This window comes from Prunus mume, linkage group LG7 (assembly GCF_029339155.1).
Source record: "Prunus mume cultivar Tortuosa linkage group LG7, ASM2933915v1, whole genome shotgun sequence".
Classification (NCBI taxonomy): domain Eukaryota; kingdom Viridiplantae; phylum Streptophyta; class Magnoliopsida; order Rosales; family Rosaceae; genus Prunus; species Prunus mume.
The window spans coordinates 5067364-5089046 of record NC_142704.1 but is presented as its reverse complement, the minus strand read 5'-3'; the positions used below and the strand labels follow the sequence as shown (position 1 = coordinate 5089046).

Sequence of the window (21683 nt, the reverse complement as noted above, 5' to 3'; positions counted from 1 at the left end):
GAGCTCTGCATCCAGCAATACGTTTATTATATACCCCGCGTTTTGGCTCGAAATTACCCAACGTACCATTACGGTCTTTAAATCCTAGTTTGAATAAGATTTCCTGTTCTGGATTTATTGGGATTATTATTAAATATTAATTAGATATTGGTTATTTTTAGTGGGTGATAATTGTGAAATTACGATCCTGTCCAATCCCCCAACTCAGCTCTTATCTAAATTCTAATCCCAAAAATATTCTGACAGAGATTGGGACAAATTAACCGGCCCACTTTATTATGTCATATTTTTGGAACCTTGATTTCCTCTCCTCCATGGAGTTATTTAACTAATTACTCAATTAAGACGTCACCAACTCTCATGTCCTCAACAAACAAGAAAATAATCTCTAATAAGTAATCACAACGATTTTCTCTTTTTAGACAAACAAGGATAATATTATTACTAAAATAAAACGTGAAATTTAATGTAATTAATCAAATATAAAGTTTTTATATGATAGATCTATGCACAACTGGGATTCACGTTTGTTGGCCGAAAAGATTAAAAGATCAAAATCAAACAACCGATAAAACAATGCACTTGCACATTGTATAGCACATAATTGCACTTTGATGAAACTTAAAATGCAAACTTTATACGGATAAATTGAAAATACAAACTTTTTATCGCACAATATTTTCCTTTGACTTTTTTAAGGATGGGTCCTATGTGGAATTTTTCTCTTGAGTACATTTCCTAGATCTTCTAGTGATGGGTCCTATGTGCACCCCCACAATATTTTAGATTTCTCATAATGTGAGAGAATTTAGAAAGAACTCTAAACATTTGCCTCTTCTATTACACTGGAAAAATGCTATATTAGTAATAAATAAAAAATTACGAAGACTAAAGTTTTTTCATGCATAAAAATTAAAATGGTAAAACCCTTTTTATGTGACCGTTATAATTTTGTATTATTATGAAAAATAACGATAAACTTGTCATCACCATAAATACTCCATCCCTAATAGAATCTCATAATGCATTAAATTCTGGAAATTGCAACGGGTTTAATGAAGAAAGTGGAAGCTGCAAATCTCTTTCACTAGATTTGGTTTTATATTTCTTTTAAAGAATTCTGAGTAATCATAGGCTTGACAGTGCAGGCGTCACCACAGGCCTAACTTTTTTACCACTCTTGTGTAAAAATCTAGAGGGATAAATATGGAAGAATAAATTTTTTTTTAAAATTATCTGCCTGGGAAAAGAAAAAGACAATCGCAGTGTGCCGTGACAGAGGCAGTGGTACTTTCCTGCCAACTTCCACAAACTGAGTTTCTTTCTGTAACTTCTTTGCTTTGCTTTGAGTGAAGGATAGCATACCTACGCATGCAATCTGGCTTTAAACATAAACAGCGCACATAAATGGTTAAAAAAAAAAGTGCAATTCTATTTTCTGCTAACAGTTTTGGGTTTTTTTTTCTTTTTCTTTTTCACGTGTTTGATTAGATTTAGAGGTACAATCTAAATAAAGGACGGTTTTATTTTCATAAGACTTTGATCATGGGCCTAGATTAGTAAACATTTTCATATATAAAGAGACAATTTTCAGCTTTTTTTACAAACTCCTTTGCCGTATTCTTTTATTTTATTTTATAAAAAGACGATAGAATTTTGTTAGATTATTAGAAAAAAATAGTACAAAAGACAAAGTCTGTGTCCCTTTCCCTTTTCTTATTTTAGACTACGTAAACAAAGATATAAAATAAATTTTTAGCTTGATTTTGGTTTATATGGATGGAGCACCAAGATATTGTTTCATCATGTATAGAAATACACATTAACCCATACTTATGGGCCTTTCTTTTTTTTACACATCAAATGAGCTGCAAAGCAGGCATGAAATTAAACTTGGGCTTTAAAATGCAGCAGCCTGGGAGGGTAGGAAAATGTGGGTGGATTTGGAATTGAGTCCTTTGGTCCAAGATCATCAACAGGAGGCCGTTGCTGATGGTGATCACTGATCAGTCATAGACTGGTATGCCATTGCCACTGCTAGAGCCTGCACATTAAAAAAATGATGGATCGGAACCTGAAGGAAACAAAACACTCACAATGTGATCACGATGAGGAGGAGCATAAATGCCGGTGGTGGTCAAGGTGGATTAGATATTTGGGAAAATCCTGCTGGAACAACAATTACTGGCATCCCTACAAGGTTTCCCATACAAACTCTCTCCCAATCAGCTGCATTGCCAATGAAGGCATCAACGATAAAATTGTCCCGTACTTTTCGAATTAGCTTTTCCGTTGATGCCTTCATTGGCAATGCAGTGATTAATCATCTCTGATCTATAAAACAAGACAATAAACTGATGGTTAAATATTTAATGGATTAGTCACATCAAATCTTTGATGATCAATGACCTAAGGATCACTTGGGGTCCAACCATCAACATTTAATTGTATAAGTAAGAGTTGAAAATTTGAGCAAACGTACTGGAGGAATAGGTAGAGTCTGGACCCTGCTAACCTAACCAGTAACTTGGTATCTTGGGTTATGGTCATTTATTTTGGACCACAAACCTCCGTCTCAGCGTCGTCAACATATCCAACAGTAAGCTTTGTTATGTCAACCAAGAAGGATCCTCAAGGGGGATGTCTCTTGATGAGAGGTCATCCGGGTCCTTTCCTCTAATAGCATCCAAAATAACAGCACAATCTGCAGCACTTCTACAGAGAGGACCAAGCTTACCCTGTTAAACAGATGAGACCAAGAAAGATGAGATTCAGAATTTATTATTAATGCAAGAAAAACTGTGTCAAATGCATACCAAGCTTTCTGATAGGCTCATGAAACCTGTTCGACCAACAGCGCCAAAGGTTGGACGCAAGGCTGCCACGCCACAACGAGCAGCAGGTAAAGTCATGGAACCAACGGTTTCTGATCCAATTGCAAATGGCCATACCTGTAAAAAGTTATTGTTTAAAGCAACAAATATATTCCAAAATGCTTTCCTCAAAAGTACAGCTTTTCCAGTTTATGTTTGTAAAAAGGAAATTCGATGAAGTTAAGTTCTTATAAAGGTACATTTATAAGCCACATATAATCATGAGGAGCACTTGAAGATTTCTAAGCTAAGCAGAGATTACTCAAAACAAAATTGCAGGACAACAGATTACGATGAAGGGAATGGAAATGCTAAGCTGCTCACAACTACAAAAAGTATACCTGCTGAGGTGCAGGCAGCAGGTCCTGATGACGAACCCGTGGTGAATTCCTCAATATTCCAAGGGTTCCTTGTCCTACCGCCAACCAGATGTCATCATATGCTAGTGATCCAGTTACAAGCTTTGCAACAAGAACTGCTCCTGCAGACTTTAACCTGTACACAACAAAAGTCAGAAATATACAAGCTAAATGCCGTTTAACTAAAACACGTAGCTGGAATTCATTTTCAAAAGGTTTAGCACCTCTTGAACACCCAGGCTTCACTGTCAAGAACTTGGTCTTTGAAACTTTTAGACCCCATGTTGTTTTGTAGTGGGAACTGACATTATATCCTTCAATCCATAAGGAATCCCATTGAGAGGACCTAAAGCACAAGTAAATATGTAATTCTGCTTAACATCACAGCATTAATTCATTAACAAAGCAGATTACTGGAAGGAAACTGGTTCACCCCAATAACGTTGCATAAGGTGCTATACTATTCATTAAAAAAAAACAAACAAAAGAAAACGCAGTCACGCCGTGCGGCTATACTTTTTTTTAAAAAAAAAGGAAAAATGGTGTATCGCCAAGCGGCTATACTATTTATGAAAAAAAAAAAAAAAGAGTAGCTGCATATCGCATAGAAACCCACGTGTCGAAAAAAGCATAGCCGGTGGCTATACTAATTTTTAAGAAACATTAATAAAACCGAGTATAGCCGGGCTGCTATACTATTTTTAAAAAATTTAAAACCCAAGTATAGCCGCGCGGCTGTACTGGAGTATAGCCATGGCTATACTATTTATAAAGAAAAGCTTCGTTTAGTGATTTGGTGCCCAAGTGTCAAAATACGTATAGCCGCAGCTATATGATTTAATTAAAAAAAATGAAGAAAAAAGGACCCTCCTAATTGCATTAGTTTATACTTTATAGATACTAGCCTCCTAGCACGCATGTGCCAATTGGTTTTCTTTTTATTTATTTTTTTTTAGAATTAAAAATAATAATGGATAGTTGTGTTTTATAAAAATAGGATCCATTATATGATTTTTCTTTTAATTTTAATTTTTTTTAATATGAAAAAGTGTGAATTTACCATATTATCCTCATTTAATTAATAATTTTAATTCTTAATGTTTGCATTAACTAAGAGCATTTTTTAGTATTGAATGTTTCACCATTCTCTGCCTTTTGCTTTATATATATATATATATATATAATAATTTACTAGTTTCAATATATTCAAAGCAGATATTAATCGACCACTATATAATATTTTAATTTAATTTTTTTAATATATATTATTTTTATTCAATGATATATGAGAATTTTTTAATATATATTATTCTGTGTGTCTTATTGGGGTGTTGTTAATTCTGTGTGCCTTATGGGGGTGCTGTTAATTCACAAAATAATTACGAAGAGAGGCCAAAACTGATAGATAATGCAAGCACGAAGAAAGGGAGAGAGTGTTACCATATTTGAGAGAGAGAGAGAGAGAGAGGATGGTTGTGGAATTACTGGAATTGGGCTGTTAAAGCATACAATTAACTGAATTAAAGAACCTGCACAATTGTAACCCCAAAAAAATAAAAAATAACTGCACCAAAATAACTGGCAGTGACACGGAGCATTGGACACTTGTGCTTCTGCATGCCTACTCTCATCTCTTGTAAAATTTATCTTTTGCTTTGTCTCTGGTGTGTGTCATAATTACAAGTAGCCCCTTGGGGGTGAGTGTGTGCCATTTGATTTTTTATTTCAGAATTGGAAGAAACAGAATCCAACCACACAAAAAAAGATTATTGAGGCGGCATGAAAGAGCTTTGAGTTTGAGTTTTGTGCAGCCATGGATATCATCACTAGCAGACTTGAGAGAATTGAGCTTGAGATTTATGAGGCACATAAAATATATATAAAAAGAGAGAACATATCCAACAGTAAGCTTTGTAATGTCAACTGAAAATTAATGGATCATCAAGCAGAATGTCTCTTGATGAAAGGTCATCCGGGTCCTTTCCTCTAATGGCATCTAGAATAATTGCACAATCTGTGGCACTTCTGCAGAAAGGGCCAAGCTTATCCTGATAAGAAAATGAACCATAAATTTCTTATATTTACAGTAATAAAGAAAGACATGAATGGAACTCGCAAAGAGAAGACTAGCACTACCAAGCTTTCCGATAAGCTCATTACACCAGTTCGGCCAACTGTGCCGAATGTTGGGTGCAATGTTGTCACTCCACAGCGTGCAGCCGGATAGGTCACAGAACCAGCTGTTCCTGATCCAATTGCAAATGGAACCATACCCGTGAAAGCTATCTTGTTTATACACATAGCAATGGCATTGTATAGGATATTAAATAGTATAGCCGAAAGGCTATACCGTTTTGACACGTGGCTTAAATCGATAGAGGTTCTTCGTCATTAAAAAACAAAAAGGGAGTACAGCCGAACGGCTATACGCCATTATATTTTCTAAAAGACACGTATTGACAAGTGCCGCCTAATAGTATAGCCGAACGGCTATACTCAGTTTTGAAATTTTTTGAAAGAGACATGTATCGACACTTGGCGCCTAATGGCTGGTGGGTCATTTTTTATATTAAAAAATAGTATAGCCGCACGGGTATACTCGGTTTTGAATTTTTTTTATAAGAGTATAGCCGCCCGGCGATACTATTTTCAGACATGGGACTACTCCGCTAAAATAGTATAGCCGAACGGCTATGCTGAGCTATGAAATTTTTTTAAAAGAGTATAGCCGCATGGCTGTACCATTTTCAGACATTGGGCTGCTCTGCTTTTTCTGCGGCTATACGCTTTTGTTTTTTTCCTAATTTTCTTTTGAAAAATAGTATACCAGGCGGCGTTATTGGTTTTTTAAATATTTTAATTGTCTTTAATAAATAATATAGACAAGCGGCTATAGTCTTTTACATATTTATGCACACACATATATATATATACACACACATATGTAGGTACGTATTCTTCAACAATACATTTGTGTTCTATACACGTCTCACGTTTTCTTTAAAAAGCAAACATACAATAGTCGTATTATACATGTATGAAAATATTTCTAATGTTTTATACATGTATTTCTACAAACGTTTCAGTAAGACACACAAAATTCACGTATTATTCAAATAATTCTCGTATATTATTGATTAAGAATAACATATGGTATAAAAATTATATTAACATATAAAATAGTGGAAGATTAATATCTACTTTGGATATGTTGCAAATTAATATCCATAAGGTACAAACTAATGCAACTAAGAGGGTCATTTTTTATTATTAATTTTAATTAAATAGTATAGCCGGGCGGCGATAATAAGGTTTTTTTAATAAAAAATAGTATAGCAGGTCAACTATACCTTTTTTGACACGTGACTTTAATCAATAGAGGTTCTTCTTTATTTATTATAAATAAATAAAAAATAAATAAAAATAAATAAAAACCTTGAAATTTGACAGCAACCCCATATTTAAGAAGATTGTTTTTTCCCTTTGTCTAGAAACAACTTCATTATATATCGGCTCCTCAGAAAAAATGACATGGGTAAAAACAAAATAATTACAAAGAGAGGCCAAAAATGGAAGATAATGCAAGCACATAGAGAGGGAGAGGGAGAGAGTGTTACCATATTTGAGAAAGCTGGAGAGAGAGAGAGAGAGAGAGAGAGAGATGGTTGTGGACTACTGGAATTGGACTGTTATAGCATACAATTAGCTGAATTAAAGAACCTGCACCATTGTAACCCAAAAAAAAAAAACTGCACCAAAATAACTGGCAGTGCCACGTAGCATGAGTTGGACACTTGTGCTTCTGCATGCCTCTCTCATCTCTTGTTTTTATCTTTTGCTTTATTTCTGGTGTGTGTCATAATTAGGAGCCCCTTGGGGGTGAGTGTGTGACATTTGATTTTTTATTTCAGAATTAAGAAAGAGAATCCAACCAAAAAAAATAGATTATTGAGGCGGCATGAAAGAGCTTTGAGTTTGAGTTTTGTGCAGCCATGGATATCATCACTAGCAGACTTAAGAGAATTGAGCTTGAGATTTATGAGGCAGAAAAGGAAAAGCTTCAAAGGGAGGAAACTCTGGGGGCTTTCTGGGAACACATGCCTGCTATTGATCCAATTCTCATACGAGATCGTATGCTCTCTCTCCAAAACCAAATATGCTCACTCGAAAGCAAGAAGAAGGCCTTGTTCAAAGAACAGCAACATCTCCTTGTGCAGGCTCTTACTCTTGGGTGACAAATTCTAATTGTCTTTTTTATTGAAGCTTGTACAAAATCTCTCTCTCTCTCTCTCTCTCTCTCTCTCTCTATATATATATATATATATATATTCGTGACAGAATTATGGGTTAGTATGACTGGCAGTTAAAGAAAGGAGACATTATTTTAAGGCTTTTGGAATTGAGAGAGACTGATCCAAAGTACATGAGACAGTGTTCGAAAAAAAGAACCCCTAAACCCGCCTAGGCGCTAGGCGCCCGCCTAGGTCCTTTTCGTTTTTTTGTTTTTTTTGTCTTGACTTTAAAGAAAACCTACGTCTATAACTTGATGATCAGAGCATATGCGTGTACAAAAATCAGTGCAGTGGATGAAACTCTTTCTTCGTTTGGGTGTTGATGCTGCTGTATAAGCAAATTCTCTGCGATGGCATTTCCTGTAATTGTCCCAGTTTTCTTGTTCCTTATAAAAGAATGCACGAGTGGGGTTGATGGTGGCACACAGGCCGGAGCTTCCATGCACAAGTCGTTAGGTATGATGTTTTTAGTTCAAAATTCGTTGATTGGTATGTACTCTGCATGTGGGTTTCTGAATAGTGCACGTACATTGTTTGATGAAATGTTGGAAAGGGATGTTGTTTCATGGAACTCGATGATTAAGGCAACGAATCTGTTTGGGAAGATGAACAAGAGAAACATTATTACTTGGAATTCCATGATTACTGGGTTTTTATCAAGGTGGTCAGCCATGGAACTTTTCCATGAAATGCAGATCACCAGTGGTGATATGGTTAGGCCGAATAAGATCACAATTGCCAGTGTCCTTGTCGCTTTGTGCTCATCTGGGTGCATGGGTATCTGAGGAGTGCCTGGAGAGTGATATGGTCATTGGGACAGAAATTCATGTCTTCCCGCAAAAGCCCTTTTTGTTAATTTGACTTGCTTGCAGAAATAAATGTCTATATGTTGAAGAAGGAAGTTCTTCCCATGATTGAACATGAGGTTTCTGTTTGTAGTTTCAATTGTTCAAACACACAGATAAACGTGGACACCCTGGTGTTGCTAGCAAACCGATAACTGTTGTATGTTGTATATCGTTTTAGGGTGTCAATGATAAATAATTCAACGTCAATATTTATATTGATTTCATCATAAGTTATTGTTGTTTGTTTAGCAAATTTTACATTTACTGCTTTTCATGATATAATATTCTAGTTCTACTATCCACTCATCTATGATTTTTTGGGTGCAGAAAACTCAAGTAAGTTCATTCGGTCAATCACACGAAGCTGCTCCACCTCATCTACATTATCCTGGTCTTCCTCCCGAAAAGGCCTCCTTAGATCTAGCTCCAGAAGTTCTTCGAAACGGACTCATTTCAATGATGGTCTTTTTTATGACAATGGAGCAATGGAATCTAGATGCCATTCGTTAACACTAGGAAAGCTATATGCTTGGGAGAAAAAACTCTATGAGGAGGTGAAGGTAAAATATTAATCTAACAATTGTTTGCTTTATTCAGCTTTATTGATTTCTCCTACTGCACAACCTAGATAATTTGAGAATAACTTGAATCATCTTTAAATTTTGTACGTTCAAGGCCGGAGAGGAAACCATGAGAATGTATGAGCGAAAACACTCCCAATCGAGACATGGCCAAAAGACTGGGGACAAAATTGGAGTTGAAGTTGAGGAGTTGCGTTCCAGAGTTGCGTTCCAGAATTTTGGTTACCATAAGAAATTCTGAATAATCGGTCTTCAAAAAAATTCGAAAGCTGCGAGATGAAGAGATGCATCCACAACTTGTTGAGTTGCTAGATGGGTAAGATAGATCTCACGAATTTATTTGTACTATATGAGAGGCCTGACATTTTTTGAATTTTGTTATATGAGCTCTCTTGCCCATTTTCTGCAGGCTAATGAGAAATTGGAAGATAATGTCAGTATCTCATGAAACCCAAAAGAGAATCATGTCTGAACTGAAATTTCTCAATTGTTCATCCTATGGAAAGTTCTCTAATGAGTCACACCAGCTTGCTACTCAAAAGCTTGAAGCAGAACTTCAAAATTGGCGTGCATGCATTGCAGAATATGTTTCTTCGCAGATGTATATTGAAGCTCTTCATGGCTGGCTACACAAGTTTGTTACCCCTGAAACTGAATCCTACACAGAAGCTTGGTCTTCACTTCGACCGTGTAAAGTCAACATGATACCCTCACTTGAAATTTGTCACAATTGGTTAGTTTGCCTAGATAAGCTGCCAGATAAAGATGTGACTTGTGCCATGAAAAGTTTTGGGAAGGATGTACAAGCCTTGATGGTCCAACAAGGCAAGGAGCATCAACAAAAGAGGAAGGTTGATGGGCTTGACAGAAAATATCCTAGGAAGGTTTTGGCATTTGAAATAATGAAAAGTATTCTTCAGTTGAAGTTTTTTGAGAAGGAAATGAAATTGCATGCACAAAAAGGCTTGACAAAGATGGAGAACGAGTTGCGTGGAGATGGCGAACATCATACCAACATGAAGGACACACAAAATATTACTGTGAATGTATTTCAGAAGGGGTCAGTTTTTGAATCCTTGACTGAGTTTTCAAAGAGTGCTATGAAAATGTATGATGAACTTATGACATTTAGTGAGAATGCAATGAGGGTAGATGACACAAGTAGCAAACCACCTGGCAGCATCCATGTTGAAGCCGATGACAGTTGAAAAAAAATATGTTTCAAGGGATTTGAGAATGTTAGGAACTTTTTAATTTTTTATTATTACATTTATTTTTTAGGAAATTTTAAGAATTGATTCATATGATTGGTTGTTATATCAGCAACGTCAAGATATCCACCAGTAAGGTTTGTTAACTTATGTCAACCAAGAAAGGATCCTCAAGGGGCTCGTCTCTGTACGAGAGGTCATCCGAGTCCCTTCCTCTAATAGCATCCAAAATAACAGCACAATCTGCAGCACTTCTACAGACAGGGTCAACCTTATCCTGTTAAACAGATGAGCTTCCGATTTTATTACTCACTGCAATCCCCACCCGAACAAGAAAGACAAGATTCAGAATTTATGCAAAAGAAGAAAAACTGTGCAAAACAAATGAGATTCAGCTTAACAAAGCAAGAAGAAGGCCCTGCTCAAAGACGTCTCCTTCGGTGACAAACTTGTGTAGGCTCACTTTCCGTGACAAATTTATTTAAGCTGTGAGAGAACGGACCAACACTACGTGAAAGGCGGACAGATAGGTACAGCCGCACCCTGCATGATCACTTTTTTGTCCGACTCTAAAACCTTAAGCTAATAGAAAATGTGCCAAAATGTATATCAAGCTATGGGATTGGTTCTTGCATGTGAGCTACATCAATTTTCTTCTTTTTTTCCTTTTTTGTTCATGTACATCTCAATGTCATTGTGCTGGCACATATTGACTATTTATGCATGAAACTTACACCAAGTAGAGGCTGAGGCTGCAGCAACAGTTCCTCTAAGACAACGATGATGTGGGAGGACTTGGGATTGGGTCATTTGGTCCAAGATCATCAATAGGAGGCTGCTGCCTATGGTGATTGGTGACTGATTGGTAAGCCATAGCAAGTGCAAGAACCTGCACATGAAAAAATATATATATATATATATATATAAAGTGAGAAAAATATTAAACAGTTAGTATTTCTGACTTAAATTAATTCCATAGGAAAAAAATTAATTAAGTTGGCTTGAGCTTACAATATGGTCACGTTCAGGACGAGCATAGATACCGGTGGTGATAGTGGTTCTTCTTCGAGTGGTGTTGTTAGGAGGTGGATTTGGTATGTTCTTGAACCCCGTTGGAACAACGATTACAGGCAAACCAACTAGATTTCCCAAGCAAACTCTTTCCCAGTCAGTTGCATTGCCAATGAACGCATCCACAGTAAAACTCTCTCTTACTTCCCGGATTAACTTTCCCCTTGCTCTTTGTGCCTGTAAATAATTATGGTTAAAAGAAGCCTAGTTTTAAGTAATTTACACTTAGGAAAAAAAACTTAATTAGTTGATAATTAGAAAGTGGAGACAACATTCACCTGCACATAGTCTACTGCTGGAATTACACGTGCACGCCGGAGTTCGGTAGGCCATTGTTCTTGAGCTTCATAAACATCATCCTTCCCTGATCTCTGCCACTCATCAAAGTGAGCCAACATATCCACGTCCATTGTAAAATTTAGGATGCCTTGAACAGAGTCAACTGTGTAGTTTAGCTTGAAAGGGATCATATTTACACCTTTTGATGCAAGAACATGAACAACCTGCAAGAAACTATCTGTATTAAGCTCTAAGAAAAAGAATCAACAATGGATAATGTTAATGATCAAAGGTTCGGATAATCTATTTTGTTAATTTCCAACTAATTAGCACTAACCTCCATCTCAGCATCTTCTAGATATCCAACAGTAAGCTTTGTAATGTCAACTGAAAATGGATCATCAAGGAGAATGTCTCTTGATGAAAGATCATCTGGGTCCTTTCCTCTAATGGCATCCAGAATAATTGCACAATCTGTGGCACTTCTACAGAAAGGGCCAAGCTTATCCTGATAAGAAAATGAACCATAAATTTCTTATATTTACAGCAATAAGAAATACATGAATGGAACTCGCAAGAGAAGACTAGCACTACCAAGCTTTCTGATAAGCTCATTACACCAGTTCGGCCAACTGTGCCGAATGTTGGGCGCAATGCTGTCACTCCACAGCGTGCAGCTGGATAGGTCACAGAACCAGCTGTTTCTGATCCAATTGCAAATGGTACCATACCTGTGAAAGCTATCTTGTTTATACACATAGCAATGGCATTGTACAAGATTTTAAAGGAACTTCCAATGAAGTTTTATATATCAACTCAGCCTATACGTATGTAGAAGCCATATATCTCTATTGGGATGAAGAGCAACATGAAATGCATTTCAGCTAAGCACAGAGCCACCAAAACTAAGAGAAGATGGAAGGTATTAAAATGCTGAGGGCTCAAATTTGAATAGTACCAGCTGATGTGGAGGCAGCAGGTCCGGCTGATGAACCTGTAGAGAACTCCTCGATATTCCAGGGGTTCCTTGTTCTACCACCAAACCAGATGTCATCATATGCCAGTGATCCAGAAACAAGCTTAGCAACAAGAACTGCCCCTGCAGACTTCAACCTAAATTGAACAGAGATCAACTAATGAGCAAAATGCAATTTAAGCTGAACTGTGTTGGTATATGAGTGACATGTCATTTTCTTGGCACTTTACATGCCAAATGATAGGGATAGGAGGATAGTATATGTGACATGTCAGCTCAACTGCCACACCAGTTTGTGAAAACAATTTTCTCAAATCCTGAAATCTTCAATACTCAAGTTTCTTTGTAACCTCTTGTACACCCAAGCTTCAATGTCCAGAACTTGATTTTTGAAACTTCTCGAACCCCAAGTTGTTTTGTAGTGGGGAACTGCAATTATATCCTTCAAACCATAAGGAATCCCATGCAGAGGACCTATAAAGAAAGTCAATAATAAATGAGGATATTATAATGCATAAACCGACTCCAATGCCACCTAAGAAATACTTTTCCTATATCATCTATTTATCCTAATAAGGTGATACCCTAAGGTAGAAGAATGCCTAATCTTAAATAGCTCGGGAAAAGAATTTGATGATTGTCTCTCTATCTCAACACAAGCATTTGAGGTCTAGATATTATACTGCAGGATGAAGATATATGAAAGATGATGGCTCAAATAATGACTTTGCTGCCCAAAAAGACAGGCAAACATGACTGGGCATGATATTGATGACATTAATAAGAAAAGAGATGTACCCAAATATACTCCTTGGGCAAGAAGTTTATCAGCCTCTTTCGCTTGCTTGTATGCTAATTCTTCGGTATAAGTTACCACCGCCTCAAGAGCATGATTGTACCTAGTTTTCCCACAATGCATCAATAACATGACTAGTCCTGAGTATTATAACAAAGCAAAGAAAGTATTTTTAGAGCTCACTATTACCTTTTAAGTCTTTTCAGAAAAATTTCAGTTAGCTCCTTAGATGTAAGTTGCTTTGTCTTAATGAGCTCTCCCAATTCAAGAATCTGATGGACACCCAACAAGTTAACTAACTCAAAATATAATCACATTCATTCATATGCATGGCTTTGCAGCAACAGACTTACACTCATAAAGGCAATATCTTGTTCACTTCTGGGTTTTTTAATGCCAGACAGAGAAGGGTACTTGAATCTTTTAGTTACATACTGTGATTGCTCACTGCCCCAAGCAGAATTGAATACCAAGTAAGACGGGTCATGCAAACCTCCATTCACTGAAGCAACTAGTTTTCGATTAGCTGTGAATATAGGGATGTTGAACTCCTTTTGACCCTTCACAATCTCCAGCATCTAAAAAAGTATATAGAAAAAAGGTTCAAACTTTATCACTAACGTGGTCCATAGAATGCATCAAAGGCACATAAATACTACAGAAGCGATCACCTTTGTGTTATTGAAGAAACTGGAGTCAAACAACTCAAATGCACATTTAAGTGGGTAAGAATGACCAACTCTTGCCCAACAAACACTGTGCTCATCACTCTCCTAATCAAATTACACCCAAAAAAAAAAAATTACACAACTGAAAATGTAAAAGAATTTTTTTACTCTCTTTTTAACACAAGATTCAAGAATCCCAATTGAACATGAATATGAATAAGAGAGTTGAAGAGAAATAGTTACCGCATTTTTAACATCTGAAGCAACAGTGCGGCAACGGATCACAGCTAGAAATATGACACAAGTGATACCACTGTGGCACCCACTTACTAATGGAATATACTTATCCTTCAGCATCATAGCTTAATGGCTTCCTTGCTTCCTAATCACTGGAAAGCACTGGTCTAGTGGCCTCTCTCTCTGCCCATTTGCGTAGCTAATGGTCAAAACTCAAAACACGTTTGACGTTATGCACAAGCTTGCTTGTATTTACCATTTCAACTTTCAAAGATGCTGCTGACTAAACACTTCACTTTCAAAGAATAATATTTTTATGGGGGACCACAGCTGGCCTTATTTTTTTTAAAAAAAATATTGTAAACAAAAGTTGAACAATAGAAGAAGATGAAAGCTTTACACCTTTTCTTCTTGGCAACTCAGAGGCACCATGTGGTTGGAGCCTCTGAAAAACCAGAAGAAGCCAGTCATGGCAAAAATGGAGGTGAAAAAAAAATTGGTGGGTTGGGGTTCAGTTGGTAAATTATGAGAGTAAATAAATTGGATGAAATTAATTTTTTCTTTTTTTTAGAATTTAGTGAGGTGGGAAAGGGTGAATGGGTAAAAAGCTTCTTCAATATGTTTGGCGCCGACTAATTTACAGCGCTGCAGCTTTATAAAAAAGGTTTCTCTTTTGCTGATAAGAAGCAAAGGGAGTCTCTGTTTTGGCCACTAGAATCCAGCGAGTGAAGTAAAGGGTTGCTCTCCCTCGCAGTTATCGCCAGCCATTACAGGTATATCGTCTATGGGTCTCTTTTTACGACTTTGCTGTGACGATTTCTCTGAGAAAGTTAGGGTTTTGGTTTGCAATCACAAAAAACCCTAAACCCACTTTCTTTTCTATTCAAATCAAGCTACATTTTGCCCCTTGTTATGGCCAATTGATATAATTTGGATATATAGTTGAGGTCTAATGTGGATGGAATCTGCTTACTGCTTTGCCCATTTTAGATCCAATGCATCTCAGTTTCTCTTCTAGTTTTAGAGTAATATATGGCTCTTTGGTTGACTCTGAAAGTTAATTTTGGTCCCCTTTGCTTTGTTGTATGCTTGTCAGAATTTGCTTGGCCTCAAAGCTGTATTTTACTTGATTTCTATATGATCTCATATAGAATTTTGAGTAGTTAGATGTGTTTGTGTAGTTACTTTTGGAATTCTTTGCGTTCCTATTTTTCTGTTTAGTATCACAAGCGCTAGAAATTTGCATTACTGGATGATAATCAGCCTATTGGAAGTTCAGAAAACTAAATAAAATAGATTTATAATTTTAAAGCTTCTAATCTGGCTAGTAAAGCCTGTAGGGTACATTTTCCAAGCCTTTATTTGAAATTTTGTTGGGGCTCCATGAAACTTGGAAATAATAAAGATTGATGATAATACGGCAATATGAAACTAGGAAACACAATTTTCTTTACTTATAAGGTATTTGAGAAGCCCTATATTAAACTTATTCATCCAACCAAAAATACACAGAGGGGTTCTGGAGGTTTTGATTTCCTGGAGCATGTCACTAGATATACAGCTTTGGTATGTAAACATGATAGCGGGAATTTAATAGAGGATGCATAAAGTTTAAGCAACAGCTGGTATATGGCTAAACCTGGGAGGATGCCTAACAGTCAGTCGATATGGCTTTTGAAATTAAGCATAATAGTGGACAAAAGGTATGTGACCGAGTAATGGAAACTCAGTCCATTGTACCTTGAATGGTTGTTTGACATGCCCGGTAGTACTCTTATTAGGAGACACCAAGTTTCGGAGGTGGTCTTTGAAAGTTGAGATGTGAGGTAACTCTTCAGTTGAGTTTTCTCAACATTAGCTTAGTTTTGCATTTGGATTTACTCCAGTATACATCTTGCTATCATTTTGTACCTGCTTTTCTATAGGGACTAAGAAAGCATTAATTATCTTTGAATTGAATGTGCTAAGTTGGTGAGTTTTAGCATAATATGGAACTCATAAATTGGCTAAGTAAACTATCCTTGTGATCTAGTGTTTAAAAAGCGAGCCATCCACATTATGTTGACAAGTTTGATTATTCTATATTAGGAAGTGCAGAAATGTGCCATCTCACTTCTTGAAGATGAGAAGCTCGTAATTGATATACTCAAGTGGTTTCTTTATTGCTAATAAAATTTTCATCCTTGAATTCATAAGGGCACTATATTTATTGTTCACAAAATCTTAAACATTAATTGTCTACTGCCTACAATGACAACCTCTTTGTAATTTGATTACATCTAATAATTTTCTTTACATGCTAGTTATGCTTAAGGTCCCAGATCATCAAGTTGCTGGCCACCAAGCCGGTGATGGGAAGCTTGGCCCTCTTATAGATGATTCAGGGCACTTTTACAAGCCTCTTCAGAATGATGGGCGTGGATCCCATGAGCTAGCATTCTATACATCATTTTCTACTGATACGAGGATTCCAGACCACATCCGCAAGTTCTTCCCTGTCTTTTATGGCACTCGGCATTTAGAGGCGTCTGATGGTTCTGGCTTGTATCCTCACCTTGCATTGGAAGATACTGTCTCCAGTAGAATCAATCCATCTGTATTGGACGCAAAAATTGGTTCCAGAACATGGTACCCACAAGCTGCTGAAGATTATATCATAAAGTGTCTTAAGAAAGATAGAGAGACCACGAGCCTGGAGCTGGGGTTTAGGGTATCTGGACTTCGGGTTTATGGAAACAAAGAAACTGGATTTTGGAAGCCTGATAAGAAGTGTGTTCTGAACTTTAGCATTGAGGATACTAGGTTAGCTCTGAGGAAATTTGTGTCTTCTAACCCATCTACAGATTCAGGTATCAAACCAGATTGTTCTTTTGCATCGACTGTCTATGGTGGTCCTGCTGGGATATTGGCACAATTGTTGGAACTGAAGTCATGGTTTGAGGAGCAGACCATTTTCCATTTCTATTCTTGTTCAGTGCTGATGGTGTATGAGAAGGAGTCAATACTGCAAGGGAGGAATTCAGGTGCTGAAATAAAACTCGTCGATTTCGCGCATGTCATCGAAGGCAAAGGTGTTATTGACCATAATTTTTTGGGTGGGCTCTGCTCCTTGATAAAATTGATCTCAGATATTGTCACCAGTAGTGCCTGAACCAAAGCATGTCAGCTCTGTGAGAAGAACAGCATTTGTACTCATTTTGTGCTAATAACATCATAGATTTTCAATTTCTCTTCTCATAATGATCTATTTCCTTATTACTAAAATAAATAGACCCAGCTCATGATTTCAGGTGTTGATGTTTTTTTTAATTTTTCAGAACATCTATTGATCCTAGATGTAAATGTGCCATGCTTATTCTGGCAAAACTGGAAAGTTGAAAACATTTTGATTTAATTGCCTCCACACAATCTTGTTACCTCCATATAGTTGAAAATATTTACACAACTCTTTTACATGCCATTGCTTGTCGCATCAGATGGAAACAGTGCTGCTAATAACTGACATCATATCTTTTTATTTGAATTAAACTAATGACAATGCTTTTGTCTGTTTAATTTTTATCCATTTCATTGTTTAAAAGTCAGTGCAGCCATTTCCTTTCCTGTAATGGCAAGGAAGACTGCAGATTCAGGAATTATATAAAGCTTATGAAAATGTCAAAAACTTGTCTGGGGTCCACTATGGAGCTTTCAATAGCCGACCTAGGAGGTAAACAGCACAAATATGAGTGGTATTTGAAGCGCAAGGACACCCAGCCATTCAGGCAAAAACCAAGATGATTGTCTTTTAAGCAATGCACTTCCTACAACATAATCCATTTCAAATCCAGCAGTGAACTCCAAGCTTAACAAATTACTTCCATTTCTTGCAACCTCGACATCATTACTTACTATTATATATACACATTAAAATCAAATACTGGTAACCACACAAAACAAAAGCACCCAAGATGAGTTCATCTTTTTCCTGCTGCATTGTCTTTCTCTCTGTCACTGTCATCTGTTTTTGCACTAAAATCTGCTCTGCAGATTCTGATAATCTCCAGGACACTTGCCCTACATCCCCATCAGCAAAACAAACCATTTGTAAGCAAAGGCATAGTGCTTATTATATTCCCTTTCTTCTTGTACGGAGGCGTCTGTCATTTAATGATCGACCATGTATTTGGTTAACAGAAACTAGATTACATGCAGTTTCTTGTTTCCACAGAATGAAGGTCAACATCAAAACCATAACTCTGCCCTCCATACTGCACATAAAGGTACTCTTTTGGAGATGAGTATGGAGGCAGAATTTGTAAGATTTCAGGTATGTCTGATGTTGGTGGTGAAGGCATGTATTTTTTCTTCAGAGAACAGTAAACATCAGCTATAAGAAGCCAAATAATATCAGGGCCGATAGATGCAAGACCTTGAAGGGCATTTACAGATGCATCACAGAGACCTTGGAGGGCATTTACAGTTGCATCATGGAGACCTTGAAGGGCTTTAAATATATTTTCACATTGCACCAACAATAAAAATATAGATTTCTCTATAAGCCTATCTTTTGAGGTGCCATTTGTGAAAATCTCACGTCGAAAATCCACACTCCTATAAAGGTGTTTATAAACAAAACTCTGTGATGGTTTGGCAAGTGTGGTTGGCTTTCATTAATAATTATTATATTAAACAAAGACTTGGGCCTTGGGGCTCTTGGGCCATGAGGAAATTAATTAAGACACTCAAACAATTTCACAAAAGACTTAATAAATAGAAATAAATTATTTTGTGGAACTTTTCTTTATTTTTTTATATTAAATAATAATTAAAAGGGACATTTTGGAAAAAGGCCAAAGGAGAGAGAAATATTTTTAAAAGAAGCCAAAATGGACAGAAATGCCCTTATTTATTTTTAAATTTCATAAAGAATCCTTTACATTTGCATGTCTTTGGTTTGAAATTTGAGGGATTTTCCTGTCTTTTTTGAAAAGTTTTGCTTTTTTCAAAAGTGAAAGTTTTTTTGTGCCTAAAACCTAAATTCACTTAATTGAAAATATAATTACTAACTAGAGTAATTCAAAAAGGCTAAGATATTACTTAATTACATATATTAAACTAAAGAAGTAGGCGAAAAAAATAATATATATATATATATAAAGAAAACCTCTCCCGACAAAAGTTCACAGATCTATTTTCTATTTTAAACAGTACAGCCGCACGGCTTTACTATGTGTAAAAAGGGACGCCCAACGCCAAGGAGCCACGTGCCGCAATAGTACAGCCGAACGGCTATACTATTTTTGAAAAACATTAAAGAAAAAGTATACCCGATCGGCTATATATAAAGAGCCTTAGCCCTAAGCGCCATGTATCAAAAAGGTAAAGCCGTGCGGCTATACTATTAAAAATTTCTGAAAAAGGACAGTATAACCGTGCGGCTATACGCTTGTTTATAAATTATTTTTATTCAGTAATATGTGAGAATTATGTGTATAATACGTGAATTTTGTGTCTTATTGAAAATTTTATAGAAACATACATGTATTAAACATGATAAATAGGTGCGTATGTGTATAATATATTATTAAACATGAAAGTGCTAAAAAGTTTATACGGGTAATAACTCTATAAAAGTAAAAAGATCAAAAAGGAACAATAGATACTCGAGTAATGGCCAAATAGTGATGGAGGCTCTTGGGCTATGGAGAAATTTAATAAAGACACCCAAACGATTTCACACATGTCATCGAAGGCAAAGGTGTTATTGACCATAATTTTTTTGGTGGGCTCTGCTCCTTGATAAAATTGATCTCAGATATTGTCACCAGTAGTGCCTGAACCAAAGCATGTCAGCTCTGTGAGAAGAACAACATTTGTACTCATTTTGTGCTAATAACATCATAGATTTTCAATTTCTCTTCTCATATGATCCATTTCCTTACTACTAAAATAAATAGACCCAGCTCGTGATTTCAGGTGTTGATGTTTTTTTTAATTTTTCAGAACATCTATTGATCCTAGATGTAAATGTGCCATGCTTATTCTGGCAAACTGGAAAGTTGAAAACATTTTGATTTAATTGCCGCCACACAATCTTGTTACCTCCATGTGGTTGAAAATATTTACACAACTCTTTTACATGCCATTGCTGGTCCCGTTAGATGGAAACAGTGCAGCTAATAATAACATCATATATTTTTATTTGAATTAAAAGTCAGTGCAGCCATTTCCTTTCCTGTAATGGCAAGGAAGACTGTCTGGGGTCCACTATGGAGCTTTCAATAGCCGACCTAAGAGGTAAACAGCAAAAATATGAGTGGTATTTGAAGCACAAGGACACCCAGCCATTCAGGCAAAAACAAAGATGATTGTCTTCTAAGCAATGCACTTCTTTGAATATAATCCATTCCAGCAGTGAACTCCAAGCTTAACAAATTACTTCCATTTCTTGCAACCTCAACATCATTACTTACTATTATATATACACATTAAAATAAAATACTGTGCACCACACAAAACAAAAGCACCCAAGATGAGTTCATCTTTTTCCTGTTGCATTGTCTTTCTCTCTGTCATCTGTTTTTGCACTAAAATCTGCTCTGCAGATTCTGATAATCTCCAGGACACTTGCCCTACATCCCTATCAGCAAAACAAACCATCTTCATCAATGGCTTCCCATGCAAGAACCCAAATAACAACACTGCCCCTGATTTCAAAACTTCCAATCTGACCAAAGCTGGCAATACAGACAATTTCTTTGGCTCCTCATTGAATATAGTGACTGCTGCAGAGTGGGCAGGCCTCAACACCCTTGGCCTCTCAATTGCCAGAACAGACCTCAGATTGGATGGCTTGGTGCCCCTTCATTCTCACCCCAGAGCTTCTGAGCTGTTCTTTGTAAACAAAGGCATAGTGCTTGCTGGGTTTATTGACACCCAAAACCGGGCCTTCCAGAAGATTCTTAAGGAAGGAGATGTGTTTGTGTTCCCAAGGGGCCTGCTTCACTTCTCTCTGAATGCTGGGTATGATTTGGCCACTGCTTACTCAGTGTTTAACAGCCAAAATCCAGGAGTTGTGGGCATCGCTGGTGCCATGTTTAAGACTGATCTGGATATGATATACAAGATGACAAAAGGGTTTCTCTCTGATCACATCAAAAATGTCACTTTTCCTGATTCTTCACGTCTTAACAGGCAGCAATTCAGAAACTTCAATCCTATCATATGAAGATTATATAAATATATAGTTCTTTGTATCTACTAGCATTTACATGCATAACATTGTTTCAAGTGTGCCATTATAGTCTCAGCAGTTTGCTGTGGGCTAAGAACAAGAGTGATGATAATAAATCATAAGAAAGACTGTCCCCTATAATATTAAGCTTCGTGGCCTCTTTTATGGCAGAATATGTAATGTTTTGATGTTTTCTATTTCCACAGTGTGCTGCAGAATGTTTTTTATTTTTTTCGTGCTAGTTATTTATTTATTTTGATTACATTGGAACGAATC

General features: G+C 36.6%; 3 protein-coding genes and 1 pseudogene across 5 annotated transcripts; 3 read left to right on the top strand and 1 right to left on the bottom strand.

Annotated features, from left to right (window-relative positions):
- Positions 1-7071: 7071 nt before the first annotated feature.
- On the top strand, positions 7072-10255 carry LOC148915303 (protein ALTERED PHOSPHATE STARVATION RESPONSE 1-like; annotated as a pseudogene). Its single transcript, XR_016122199.1, has 4 exons — positions 7072-7980; positions 8700-8932; positions 9048-9269; positions 9363-10255. The product of XR_016122199.1 is annotated as a protein ALTERED PHOSPHATE STARVATION RESPONSE 1-like (transcript).
- Positions 10256-10747: 492 nt separating this feature from the next.
- Positions 10748-14420, bottom strand: LOC103337906 (Amidase family protein). 2 transcript variants are annotated; one of them, XM_089041765.1, is made up of 12 exons: positions 14198-14420; positions 13958-14059; positions 13640-13864; positions 13476-13558; positions 13289-13389; positions 12841-12964; positions 12473-12627; positions 12109-12245; positions 11852-12022; positions 11514-11738; positions 11176-11412; positions 10748-11053 (listed from the first exon to the last, which is right to left on the bottom strand). In XM_089041765.1, exons 1-12 carry the CDS (start codon positions 14312-14314, stop codon positions 10934-10936), a joined length of 1797 nt encoding a protein of 598 aa, XP_088897891.1. In that variant the 5' UTR covers positions 14315-14420; the 3' UTR covers positions 10748-10933. The 2 variants fall into 2 exon arrangements, with proteins under 2 accessions (XP_088897891.1, XP_088897892.1); XM_089041766.1 differs by lacking the exon at positions 13958-14059 and having other exon boundaries at positions 14198-14419.
- Positions 14421-14584: 164 nt separating this feature from the next.
- LOC103337905 (inositol polyphosphate multikinase beta-like) lies at positions 14585-17585 on the top strand. The gene is made up of 2 exons (XM_008241075.2): positions 14585-14964; positions 16495-17585. Exon 2 carries the CDS (start codon positions 16497-16499, stop codon positions 17340-17342), a length of 846 nt encoding a protein of 281 aa, XP_008239297.1. The 5' UTR covers positions 14585-14964; positions 16495-16496; the 3' UTR covers positions 17343-17585.
- A 3083-nt stretch (positions 17586-20668) lies between these two features.
- Positions 20669-21634, top strand: LOC103337904 (RmlC-like cupins superfamily protein). Its single transcript, XM_008241074.3, has one exon. It carries the CDS (start codon positions 20706-20708, stop codon positions 21399-21401), a length of 696 nt encoding a protein of 231 aa, XP_008239296.2. The 5' UTR covers positions 20669-20705; the 3' UTR covers positions 21402-21634.
- Positions 21635-21683: the final 49 nt, after the last annotated feature.

Coding starts and splice junctions, on each gene's coding strand:
- LOC103337906 (XM_089041765.1), bottom strand. CDS start 14,314: ATGATGCTGAAGGATAAGTATATTCCATTAGTAAGTGGGTGCCACAGT. Junction 12,023..12,108: donor TGAGCTTATCAGAAAGCTTG/GTAGTGCTAGTC, acceptor TTTTCTTATCAG/GATAAGCTTGGCCCTTTCTG. Junction 11,413..11,513: donor CAGCAGTAGACTATGTGCAG/GTGAATGTTGTC, acceptor AATTATTTACAG/GCACAAAGAGCAAGGGGAAA.
- LOC103337905 (XM_008241075.2), top strand. CDS start 16,497: ATGCTTAAGGTCCCAGATCATCAAGTTGCTGGCCACCAAGCCGGTGAT.
- LOC103337904 (XM_008241074.3), top strand. CDS start 20,706: ATGAGTTCATCTTTTTCCTGTTGCATTGTCTTTCTCTCTGTCATCTGT.